This window comes from Rhinolophus sinicus, chromosome 16, assembly GCF_057876585.1.
Source record: "Rhinolophus sinicus isolate RSI-liver-muscle chromosome 16, RSI-T2T, whole genome shotgun sequence".
Taxonomy (NCBI): Eukaryota; Metazoa; Chordata; class Mammalia; order Chiroptera; family Rhinolophidae; genus Rhinolophus; species Rhinolophus sinicus.
In genome coordinates, this window is record NC_142516.1 from 4,485,327 (window position 1) to 4,498,065 (window position 12,739).

A 12,739-nucleotide genomic window follows, 5' to 3' on the forward strand; every position below is an offset into this window, starting at 1 on the left:
GAGCCCCTCGTCTACGTGTATGTTAATACGGACAGAAAGGCCGCTGCGGACGTAACGACGGCCGACCTTGTGGAGGAGCGCGGGGGCTCCGCCCGCGGAGGCGAGAGGGCTCCCCGGGCCCGGGACGCGGGGGCTGCGCCCTGCATCCTCCGGAAGCCTGGGACCCACCTGTGGGCGGCGAATCCAGGGAGTGGGAGCGGCGCTGGAGCTGGGAGAGGCCAGGCCAGGTCCCATCCTTCCAGTCCAGGGGCTCGAAAGGAGTCTGTCTGCCGATGGGCAGGGTTTCCGCGCGGAAAGTGTGCAACTCACTTGGGGGTAGTTTATACATTGTATCCATTCTTCACTGGTGCCGGTGCTGTGCTCAGTGCGGCCCGCCAGGTCTGTGAATCTGCACCACCCCACAAGGCAGGTGCTGTTACAGCCCACGTTTCACAGTGGGTCTGGGCAATGAAGTGTCCCCTAAGGCCACACAGGCGATGGCAGAACTGGCACTGCCTGGACCCAAACCCAAGCTCTTGATCCTTCACTGTCCGGTCCTGGTCGTCCTCTTTCCTCTCCCAACGTGCAGCACGATCCGCGCCTTCCGGCAAAAGGGACACTAGACTCCCCAACAGAACACAAGGAAGCAGATGCTTATCTCTGACACACCCACCTTTCACGGGAAGGTGGGGGAAGAGCAGAGGACAGGCAGAAGTCACGCACACCCTCAATACCATCCACAGGGCAGAGTGAGGACTTGCGTGAAAGCCAACCCATTTGAAGATGCACCTTAACCATGGGTTTCAATCTTGTCTCCCCCGTATTGCTTTAAGGCATTTCAGCCAACTCCTAACTTCCACGTAAACCGTCTCTAAAGTGAAAACTCTTCCATTTGTCTCTAGTCAAATGACAGAAAATTGAGGGACACACAGCCTGAGAAAGCATGTTCAGCTTTAGCTTTTTGTTTTTTTTTTATTTAAATAAGGAGAATCCTTTCATATGGAAAGAGCTAGTACAATCACATATTTGAAAGGAGAAACAATAGGTACTGAATTGGAAGGAAAGGGTGAAGGGTGAGCGCCCTGGTGAATCCATGATCCCATTTCCCATCCTAGGCAAAAGCTTCCCCAAAATAATGTATAAACAAGCCGCACATTCCACCTTTAGCCATCGTCTGCCCTTTCAAATATCTGGTCTACATGAAAAGACACAGAGAGGAAAGGCCAAAATAAAAACAAAAGGAAACAAAACCCCCTCAAGAAAAACCCCCCCAAAAAACCCTTTTTACTATGCAAGGCATGAGGTCAAAAGCTTACAGTACAGTATCCCCTTTAAATAATGGAAGAAAGTCATCCACACAGAGCCTTAATAGAAATTTCTACTCCGAGGCTTCGTAACATGCTGAAGACAGGGCCCTAGGGATGCTACCGTCTTGGAGGCCACCCAACGGGTGGAGAAACGGTGAACAGCAGGTTGGATGCGCCTGGAAGCTCACTGGCCCAATCCATGCTGGTGGTCCCGGTGGAGAGCACGGCTAGGGGACAGGCAGTATCTGATCCCAACACCACGCCACTCCTGTTCCGGGTGATCTGTTTGTCTTAGGTCCATCTCACATTTTCTAACAGGAAGGGCTGGCTTTCTGAAGTCTGCATTTCCCATTCACCAGAGAAAATGGCAAAGCACAAACACCTTAGTACCCTTGATTATCGAAGGCCATTTCCAATAGACCTTCGAACCCAAGCTTGCTCTGCTAGTGAAAACAGACAAATAACAGATGAAAGGCAACGTGCAGCGACTTGGTGGAGGGGAACCTATCAGTAGGGTTGGGGGGGCTTGACCAGTCTGCCACACACGGCTCTGAGCATCAGTCACAAACCTTACAACCATCCAGAAGGCAGACGGGCAAGGGCACAGCTGGAGAGAATGGATGCCGACATTTAACAGGATACCTCAGTATCCCTAGAAGTGGCTGGAAAGACCACGGCTTTGGAAATGGACAGATATGTTTCTGTGTGAGTTATTCTTTGTTTTCCCCCTTAAGGAACCTAGAACCAGAAGTGGATGAATTGCAAGTTGGAAAACAATAATGTGGATAAAAGGGGGACGGGGAGGACAAGAGTCAAGAAAACCAGACCAAATACAGCTGGCAGAGAGGTCCTCAGTGGGTGGATGACGCCTCTTGGACACACGACCCCACTCTGGGATCTCACCCCACAGAGTAGTTGACCAGGGACAGACACTACTGCAGGGCCACTGGTTGCCCAGCAATGGGCTGCACCATTAATGGCCAGAGCAAAGCTGCCAGCATCAGGAGGGAGGGCGATTTTAGCAGGCAGAGGTGCAGAGGGCTCTGACACCACCTCCACCTGAGCAACAGGAATGGTAAGTCCAGGTTTTTGTCTGTTCCTGCCAAAGGCCCCAAGACATCCCGGCAGAAGCCTCTGCATGGACCTGCGCTCCAAGGACGGGGGTTTGAAACCAAAATAAGCCCCTAAGTCCTATGACGTTGAGCTTGGCTCTAAAACCACACAGAAGAGAGGTATTGCACCTTAAAATATCTCTGCACTAAAAACTGCATTTAATCAGACCAAGGAAGGGATGGGGTGTTGAGCAGGCCTTGGGCCTACCCTCTGTCCCCAGACTCCAATTTAAAACCTGTATCTTAGTGGGAAAGAGACTGCAGCTTGGGCACACAGAGTTGGTGAAAGCACTGAACTTCACATGCAATTTCCTGGCCTTCCTGCACAGAAAAACTCAGACATTATATATAAATAGAGCAGTGAAACATGTACTTTTTCTTCACCTAGACCTACAACATCAATACATATAAATAAATTCTAGTGTTTTGTTTTTATTGGGGGGGGGGATACAGGGGTAGAGAAAAGGGCCGGAAAACAGGTGACCCTTTAAATGTTCCTCAAACAGGAAGTACTGTCACTCTGATGGCAGGATCTCCTGAGGGGACGTCTTGAGTCTGTAACAGCACCCGGGACGGTTCTGCTGAATTTCAAACCGAGAAAACCTTTTCTCCTTGGGACACACAATGTGTACTGGAATTAGGAGTGGGGTCTGGCCGTGTTTCTAAGTGCACAGGCAGCAGTGCGCGTGTGGCTCCCACGGGGGCAGCCGGGCAATGGGGCGGGGGGGGGGGGGGGGGAACGGGGCTGCAGCCAGGGCAGCTCATCAGGGACATCAGGTGGCGCCTGTGGGAGAAGGAAGGGCAGAGCACATGAGCACTAGGGGCAGGTGAGAGTGGGCAGCCCTTCGAGCGGAAACTTCGGAGGAAAGAGGAAGATGAAGAAGAAAAAAAAAGACAAGCAGGAAAAAGTAAGGTCTCCGGGTGGAGGCAAGACGGGGAAAGCTGAAAGCCACAGATGAAGCAGTAAAGCATCTCGCAAAAAAACTGGCTCTCAGACGATGCTGGGATGAGAGCCGGAAACCTTAAAGCAGTAAAGAGCAACACCGAGAATCCTTCAGCAGCTCTAAAGGTGCTCTTTCCCCGTGTTCTGCACTGGACACAGCTTAGGAACCCAGCCTGAGCGGATGTCACCTGTGGTGACACAGGCTGGACTGCTGGTCCTCCAAGCCAGGTCTTCCCTGGATCCCCAGCAGTGCTGAGGGCACCTCCTTTAGGTAGAGGACTGACGAGCTACTCTGAAGCGCATGTTCGAAGGTTGAACTTCCCCTCCCCTTCCCTGGGAATGACTGAACCTGGGATGATTTCCTTCTAGTTCTTACTTAAAAAACAAATGAGGCAAACAGCATTAAATGGCTCACAGGAACGTTTTGCTAGGGGCGGCTCTGCAGACCCAGGAGGCTGGCCTGTCTGTTTGGAACCCGTCACCCTGCACACACCCTGCCCCGGCTCAGGAACAACCTGGGTCTGCTGCTGGAAGGGAAGGAGGAAAAGGGAGCCCTGCCCGCAGCCTTCCACGCTGCCCGTTATGCACTCCTGTCACCTGGGCACATACCTCCTGGTTTCTAGTCAGGAGCTGTGAGGGCTGGAGGGACCGGAGGCACCCAGCGGGAAAGACGCTTGGGAAGAAGGAAGGAGGAGGGCATACTATGCAAGGCGCCCAGGAAAGGGGTGGTGTGGGAACAGCAGCCCCTGCAGCTGCTGGGGCCCCACAGAGACACTGATGAGGGCCTGTGGTGCTGTCAGCTTGCACTGTCCAGGCCAAACCGGAAAAGACCAGGAACTTTCTATCTCCACGATTCACCTCTGGGGCCAGCAGTCAGCGTATCCACTGGCTTTCGAAGAGTCCAGGACAGAAATTCTGTGTAATTCGTATGCTAACACGGCACCAGCCTCACTGGGCTGCCTGTAAGCTCCCTGTGGAGATTGGGCCAGGGGCTGGGACCCGACTGAGACACCAGCCTCCCTTTCCGCTCTCGTCACTGCTTCGGAGCACACAGCTACACCTCAGAATGCTCACGAGCTGTGTCTTAAGGAACCTCTTCCTTTTGCAAACACCCTCAAAATTTAACCACTGAGGAAAGGAGGGGTTGCATGAGTCATCTCTTAAGGTATCGCAGTGATGTATCAAACTAAACAGTAGAGAGGTTAAAGGAAACTACTGGAACAGAAGAGGGGTCAGGGAGAGGCTGGTGGAGAACGTATAAAAGTCCAGCTATACACACATAGCTTGTGTTTTGTTTTCTTTTCCTTTCTCCTTTGTGAAAACCTTGGCTGCTTTTTAAAACAAAAAGCCTCAACCTACAGTGACCCTGCTGCCAAACCACTGTGCTGGGGCCGGGAGGGGAAGAAGCACTGCTGAGCACACCCTGGCTGAGCAGCAGGGCCAAGGGGCAGGGCAGGACGCTACTGTCATCACTGTCAGGACGGGTGGAGGGAGACCGGAAGGGAGCCGCTACTGTTTGTTTGTTTCGTATTAAAGCAAGCAGGTCAACGCCACAGGTCCAGGTGCAAGCTGGCTGGACAATGGAGTTTTCGGGAGTGGAGAGGAGAAGGGAGGTCTCTCAGTCCAGGCCAGGAAGGTGGACGGCAGGTCTGCTGAGTTTCGGAGCATCCTGGGCACCGAGCCCAAGTGGCGGCACTATCCTCATGGGGCGAGGTGTGGCCGGCCGAGCACCTTCAGGCCTTGCTCTCCTCCACTTTCACCGCCCGAGGCTTGATGGCTCCGGTTCGCTTCATCTGGGAGGCGGCCGAGGAGGCCTCCTGCAGCGTCACGGCTCCCAGGCTGGGTTTTTCATCCACTCGTTTTGCCTTTGGACAGATGAATGGGGACAGAGAAGTTACCCTCATGCAGAAACAGCTGTCTGCATACACAGTCCCACCCCCAACGCCTGCTCCTGAGTCACGGAGAAAGCTACCCTAACAAGTCCGTCCTTCGGGCGAGGACAGACTCAGAAGTGACTCTCCTAGCAGGGACATGGTGACACTGCTGCTCCCTCCCCAGGGCGCTGATTCGGAGGCGGGAGGACGCTGGGCCCTCTGGGGAGCTGTGCCCAAGGGCCTCTGCAGGAGCAGCACACCCACGCCCGGCTGGAAGGCCCTTCAAATCAGTGCACCTCATGCGCACAGGTGGCAAAGGCCCTGCTGAGGCGCGCAGGCCTCTAGGCAGACTTGGTCCTCCCTGCCTCGCACTGTCAGACCGTCCCCAGGACCAGTCTGACCTCGAGATTCCCAGTCAGGGTCCCACTAATCTGCGGGTCTGCACAGGGGAGTGTGTCAGTGTGACCAGCCTCGAATATGCCCGCCACACCATGGTGTGGACTCTGGAAGAAAGCTCTAGAAGCTCAGTCCAAGCCATTCAGGAGCGACCCTCCCGGGAAGCCAGTCAGGAGGCGCGAATGAGCCGTCAACCTTCCAGGAATGCTGCTGTGTTAAACCCACGCCTGAGTAGCAGTGAAGAGGACAGTGCCAGATGGCAAAGACACTGAGAAATACCTTCCATTATGAAATGGGGAAACGCCATTCCACCTGGAGCCCTCCCGGCCGGACAAAGACGAGCCGTGGCACTTACTAGAGCGGGCACGCACACGCTCGCACACGCGCCCGGCTCCCAGAGCTGACCCACAGACCTAACCCCGTCCCAGCGCCTTCAAGCCCAATCGCTACGCGGGAGAGTCCACCTTCCGGCGGCGTCTCCTCAGAACGCATCCTCCCTTCTCTGCAGGACAAGGAAGGATCCAGACGCCTGTCAGGAGGCGCAACGCCCTCGGCAGGAGGGACCCGGGCTCCAGGCGCCCGGCGCCGTGCTCTGAGCGTAGGGCACGTCTCTCTTTACGAGAGGCGCACGCAAAGGGCTGGGGAGTCCCTTCTCTTTTGGCGCTTGGAGACGGGCCTAAGCGCCCGGGGCTGCAGGGTCTGGAAAGCCATCTTCTACCTGTTGAACGTAGTGTCCCTGCACAGAGCCCATGTTAACTGCTGATCCAGAGGGCTTCCCACTGGGGCTAGCAGAGCTAGGCCTGAAAAAACCAAAGGCAGGGGGTGAGAACACACGCGTCACCATGGAGACGGAGTCAAGCCCGGCGCGCTGGCCCTGTTGGGCTCACAGACCTCCCGACGGAGGAAGAGAAAGACCTCGGACAGCCAGAGTGCAGAGGGCTGAGGGCAGTCATCACCAACAGCCTGGCACCTCCAACATAGCCATGGAGACGCACCCGAGGGGCAGAGGCTGATTGCCTGCTGTGGGCTGACGCTGACTGGATGGACGGACAGACGGATGGACACTAACTGTTTCTCAGGGTTTGGAGGGTCTGGACCAACATGATTCTATGAGCAGACAAAAGGTCTATAAACCCGATGTAAGAAGTATGCGGAGTGTTTTCTGGTCTGCACTTTTTTTGGTGGGGTGTGGGGTGGAGAGAGATACCAAAAGGAAGGAACAGGTAGAGCATCTTTCTAAACGTGTTCCATTGCCAGACAGCTAGTTCTCAGAGACGTTAAGTAGGTGCTATGTGAAAAAACGATTCCGTCGTCAGAAAGTGTAAGAAGTGCTGTGTGCAGAGTTCAGTAGGACTCTGGACAGTGCATGGGGGGGGCACAGCTGCCCCACACGCACCCCCCCCCCCGGACCTGACCAGGGAACCCCTTTTAGGCAGGGTATGCCTTACTCAGAAGCCCCATTTCCAGAAAACTTGGGAAACACTGCTCCGTAAAACTACACCAATTTTCCCAACCCCAGTGAAACACCAACAAAACAAAGGCTGTATTTTCTAAATAGTCTCCAGGGAATGAAGCTGCTGCCATGGCTACACTACATGGACACAGGCGACTCTTGTTACGTGATCTTCCGTTTCTGGATGTGCCTGGGGAAGGCTCTGCAGCTGATGCTGCTGAGTCAGCCTATGACAGCTGGGAAACGACAGCACATTTAAACTCAAAGCTTCCTTCTTTCTTTCAAACTATACTCATTGTTCTGTGCTGCTGCCCACATATATTTTTCGTACAGTTCTATTGTCTTGGCTTATGTGAAAAATACGATTGGAAAACAAAGCAAACTAACAGACAAAAATAAGTGAAGCCGAAAGTGAAAATAAGATGATGAAATGGGGAAAATTTCACAAAAATCCCTTTCTCTGGAAATGCAGTTGGAAGGATGGAATGATGGGACAGGAGGACGCAGCCTCGACACCAGGAGCAGTGGGGCAGTGGCCATGACAAGAATTGCTCGCCGAGATGGTGATCTGATCTGTGAGAGCTCCACAGTCGGTCAGGGCTGCTACGCTCTGGAGCCCCGCTGCTGGCCTCTCACAGGGCATGACAAGCAACGCATGTCTGTGTAACTCATTTACAAACATGTAACAAGAGTCGACTGGACCACCCCCTGGGCCCAAAGCCAGAGCATGCTGTCTTCCCAGCCCTACAGAACCACAGGTTCCCTGACTTCTCAATATAGAAGTAATTCAACAAAGTAATTCATAGAAAGCCATGTCCGAATCCAGTTAAGGGGCCTAAGAAGTTACTGGAGGTGGAGACAGGTAGAGGAAGCGAGGAGAAGGTGCCACTGGGTTCTGTGTAAAGCGTGGCCCCACAGGCCCAGCAGTAACCAGTCCTGGCAGGGTCAGAGGGCCAGTCCAGGGGCCCCGGGAAAGGAAACTCTCCTCCCCTCCCAGGGTGTGTGCCTTCTCGGCCGGTGAATCCTTTTGTAAAAGCTGCTGAGAAAGCTGTGAGTAGTCAGGGTCGGTCCCGACTCTATTAAAACATTTGCTGTTCCTTTTCCTACTTTCCAGAAAGCTCTCCTCTCCCAAGCCAGAGCATTTTATGATGATGACCCCAATTCCTGGTTTTCCCGTGGCTAACTACAGCACGAGGGTGTCCCAGCACTGAAACTCCATGGTGACACATCGGCCCACAAAGGGCACCCAGTCTCAGTGCACTTGTGCTGCCCTCCCGGGGCCCTCGGATTCTACTGAAGCCCAGACTCCCATCCATGCCAGAGCTCAGCTCTGCGGCATTCACCCCCCGGGTCTTTCTTTACCTGTAGGTCTGTGGTGACGGCACGGAACCTCCTGAAGGAACATTCTGTTTACTGTCGGCAAAGTGGAAGCCCTTCATCTCCATCTGAGAAGACTAAAGAGACCAGGAAATGAACGCTGCCATCTGACCTGCCCTGGGTGGAACAAGTGTGGGCCCACAAGAATTTTGGGATAGAGAGGCATCTTCTAAAGGAACCTGCGCTCCCTCCCTCCCATCCAGGTTGGAGGGCTTTTCCGTAGAAGCAGGAACCATCCCGGGCAGGGAGTGGGCTGTGCACCGCCACGGGTCACTGGCCAAGCTGTGACATCGACCCCTCCACCCCAGAGGCCATCCTCAGCCGAAGCCCCAGAAGCCAGTGAGTGAGGAATGCAGGTGCCTGAACCTCAGCCCCAGACATGCTCTATTCAGGCCTCCAGGTGCGTCCTCGGCCACGGTGAGGACTCAGCCACTGCTCACACATACCTCCCTGTCAGCTCGGGCATCTCACGCACACCCAGCTCGTTACGTCGCTAGCTTACAGGTAAAGTCCTAAGAGGACTTCCCAACGAGCAGGGAATGCGGGGTGTGGTGAGGCCAGGAGCTTGCACCCCTTGTTTTCTGCCACAACAGTGGTTCTTGACTGACTTGAAAGTGTTGACAGGACAAGGAGCCCCCGAGGATCACAGCAGGGGGGTCGTGCTCACCTCTCTGCTGGTGTTAAGGACCGAAGGCTGGGATCCGGGTGGAAGAATCCTCCGGGGGGCCCCGACAGACAGGCTCTGCCCCTGTGGCAGCTGGATGGACTGTGGCAGGATCAGGGGCTGCTGCCCGGAGCCGTAACGAGGCAGAGGCAGCTGGGAGCCGGGCAGGGGCATCGTCAGCTGCAGGACAACAGGGACAGTTAGGAGGAAGAATGGTGGGGAAGCGGCCACACACCAGTTTCCACATGCACCCACGCACAACCACGTTTTCCTCCAGGTTCTTATTTTGGAAGAATGAAAGCGAGGCCTTCCCACCGTGGGGAGGATTCTGGGCTCCTACTAGCATGCAGAAGAGAGGAGCCTCGATTCCCACGAGGCGGGAGGGGGCGGGTCTGCGGCTGCAATACAGAGCCAGCGAGGAAACCGCAGGACTGAGCCAGCAGCAGACAGCACGCCACTGCGTGAGTGAGCGGTTCCTCTCCGAGTCTACAAAGGGCCCTGTGTCCCCACCCCTTCTTGCGTTCACCCAACAATGGCTCACTGAATGCACATATGTGCTGGGGAAGCACCAGGACACTGTCAGACCCAGAAATGTGGTGGCCATGCAGTGACACGCCGGACACAGTTACAGGGCACCTAGAGTGCACAGTGCAGACAGCAAACCCTGTGTGTGGGCAGGGGGGTGGGTGGGGAGTGAGGGCAGGTCAGGAAGCTCTGTCCGAGTCAGTTCCAGGAGGTGAGAGCTGTATAGGAAGTGCCTTTGCATCCTTCTGCGCGGCACAGAAAGGCCAAAGCCCTGCAGTGTTCTGCCTCCAAAGGTGACAAAGGACAGGACTCAGCCAGGTTCTGGGAACCAAACCGGAGTCCCCTGGATGCTTCTGAAGCACATCACGATGCAAGAACAGTGGGGCGACTGCAAGGCCTAAGTGACCACTTCTAACGTCCAGAACAAGGTGGCTGAGAGGTGGGCCTGGAGACGCTGGGGACAGGGGACAGGGGACAGGGGACAGGGGTGGGCCACATTCCGTCTCTCAGTCACCTTCCTCTTCATCTCCCTGCTATTGAGTCCACAGTGGAGGGTCAGAAGGATCTATTGGGATTGCATCACTGAGACGTGTGGCAGGCAGCTGGGCCACCAGGCCCCACACCCCTCGTGCACAAGTGCCAAAGGAGGCGAGGCCATTTCTGGAGCGCTGGCTCGGCATGCTGTGACCTGCCTCGTGTTTTAGGCCCCTGGCTGCTGTGCTGAGAATGGAGAGCCGGCCCAGCAGCAGAAGCAGAGACTGGCAGGGGCTCCTGCAGCAGCCTGGACAGGGTGGTGGGTGGAGGGGACAAGAAATGACTGGACTCCCAAATGCAGAGCCAACAGGACCTGCGGAAGGATCAGAGGGTGTGCGAGGGAAGTAGGGACCCAAGGCTGACACGGACCGGACAACCTCAAGTACCAGGAAGGAACCCACATTTTGGATGTGATGTTTGCACGAATTTGATGCCTTGACATATTAGAGCAGAGATGTGGACAGCCCACTGGTTGAGCTGAGGCCCAGAAGACAGATCTGGGCTGAAGATATAAATCTGGAAGGAGTGGGAACCATCAGTGAGGACACAGAGGACACTCACCCCACCTCCAAGCCCCACAGTCCGAGGCCGGGGAGACAGGCTGCAGGAGAAGCAGTACTCTTAGGAGAAGCCAGGTCTCGGGGACAAAGAGGTGATGGGACTATTCAGAAGAGGCTGAGCACCTGGCCTGGGTCGAGCAGCCCAAGGACCAGTCACAGTGGCTACACACAGAGCGTGGGTCAGCACGCAGAGGCAGACAGGAGGGAGAGGCAGGCACGAGGGGACGAGCCTAGAGTTTGGGGGTGTCCGTGACTGGCTTCCTGACCTGTGGGAGCTGGGCATCCAACATCTGAGAGGCGCCCAGACTGGCAGCCTGGCCGAGCTGGCTCTCGTAGACCAGGGCTTGGTTTCCGCTCATGGGCTGGTAGGGGGAGCCGGACTGGGGCTTCACCATCTCCAAGGGCTGCATGCCGGGGAACGCCGAGTACGGAGGCTTCAAGGCTGTGCCTCCAGAGAGAATCATGGTGCTGGGCGGTGACAGGCTGGGGTGCATGTACACCTGGGATCTGCAAAGCCAGACAGACGCTCAGGGGCAGGGGCAGAGACAACAGCGCAGCGCTCACTGGAGCTGCAGCAGAACCCCCGGGGAGCTCGTGAAAACAACTGCGGGCCCCACCCCTTGAGGTTCTGACTCAGAAGGTTTGGCAAGGGGCCTGAGAATTTGCATTTATAACAACCTCCTAGACGCTGCTGATGGTCCAGGTCTAAGGACCACAGTTTGACCTCCCTGGGTTAAACAAATGGACACATCAGGCTGTACGGGGCACAGGAAAACCTATGTGATGCCAAAAGCACCAGACATCAGACACTGAAGGAACGGGCTGAAGGCAGGGACGGAGGGAGGGGTGGGCAGGGCAGAGAACGGAGGAGCAGGAAGGGGGCAGGGTGACGGGGAAGGAAAAACAAGGCCCACCACGGATGAGTCAGGCCCACCGGCTCTCCTATAGCAGTTATCAGTGTCCTGTAGGTGACGGTAACCATCCCCACACCCGCCCCAAATCAGAGAAGCAGGGACCAGAGCAGGAGGAAAGGCCAGCACGTGCGCAGGCCACAAAGGTCTGAAGCTCTGGCTGTGAGCTGCCAGCCCCCTCGCCCTCCCATCTCACCTGAAGGGCTGCAACGAGCTGAAGATCTCCTGGGACTGGGACACCGGGAGCCCGCCCCTCAGGCCGAGCTGGGCTGGAGCCTGCAGAGACGTGTGAAGGGAAATCGGGATCTGCTGGGCAGCGGCAGCCTGTGGGGGAGCCGGGCGGTCACTGCAGTGCCTTCCGAGTTGGCTTCCCTCACCCCCCTCCTCCGCCCTCCCCCTGGCCCCTCTCCCAGTGGCAGCTGGAACAGCACCCAAAATGCAAATTCAAGCATGTCCTTCCTGGGCTTCTTTTGCTCTTGGAAAAAAGCAAAACTGTGGTAGCGACCCCACCCCCAGTCCATTCCTCTGCTGGCAGCAAGAACGAATCCTAGCTACACATGTCCACAGAGGTGGAGCTCAGACACCTAACGGGACTGGACGATGCACAGAAGGAAGAATACACCAGTATGATCCAGTTACGTGAAGCTCAACATGTTGCAAAACTAAACACTGACATTTAAGAACACGTCTTCAAAAGAGGTCAGGACAGGCCGAGGCCTCTGTCCTCTGCCCCGAATCTGTACTTCGAGCAGCGCCCCCGCCCGAGAGCCCCACCATCCTGGTCTGCACAGGCACACAGGTCTGGGGTGCTGGACCATTCGAAAGGCCCCGCACCAGCTTCAGGGCAGGGACTTCCAGAAATCATCCCCTTGCAGCAGAGAAAGTACACCAATCCTGCATAGAAACAATACCTGCTCGTTTCTAAAACTACCTCTTTCTAATGCACCGATGCCTGGGAGTCTAGGCCTTTCTTCTCTTCATCAGAAGGAGACCTGATCACCAAAGAGAATTGGTTTCAGCTAATTCCCCAGCTTGGACACAGGAAGGAGAATGCTGAGAAAGGAAAACTAAGCGGAGTCTGGAGCACTGAGCTCCATTCTTCTT

At 55.6% G+C, this 12,739-nt stretch overlaps 1 protein-coding gene and 1 non-coding gene across 12 annotated transcripts in view; both read right to left on the bottom strand.

The window, feature by feature from the left end:
- Positions 1 to 925: 925 nt before the first annotated feature.
- PRRC2B (proline rich coiled-coil 2B) overlaps positions 926 to 12,739 on the bottom strand; it is an 85,420-nt gene continuing 73,606 nt past the window's right edge. For 7 of the 11 annotated variants that reach the window (XM_088792824.1, XM_088792818.1, XM_088792819.1 and 4 more), the window contains 6 exons: positions 11,832 to 11,959; positions 10,991 to 11,231; positions 9,109 to 9,285; positions 8,427 to 8,518; positions 6,330 to 6,411; positions 926 to 5,206 (listed from right to left, as the gene is read on the bottom strand). In XM_088792824.1, coding sequence (XP_088648950.1) covers positions 5,075 to 5,206; positions 6,330 to 6,411; positions 8,427 to 8,518; positions 9,109 to 9,285; positions 10,991 to 11,231; positions 11,832 to 11,959 — 852 coding nt within the window. In that variant the 3' untranslated portion in view covers positions 926 to 5,074. Of the gene's footprint in view, positions 5,207 to 6,329; positions 6,412 to 8,426; positions 8,519 to 9,108; positions 9,286 to 10,990; positions 11,232 to 11,831; positions 11,960 to 12,566; positions 12,628 to 12,739 lie in introns of those variants that run through there. The other 4 variants (XM_088792829.1, XM_088792825.1, XM_088792826.1 and 1 more) reach the window with 3 other exon arrangements.
- LOC141571415 (small nucleolar RNA SNORD62) lies at positions 10,133 to 10,218 on the bottom strand. The gene has a single exon (XR_012496158.1). It is a non-coding gene; the product is annotated as a small nucleolar RNA SNORD62 (small nucleolar RNA).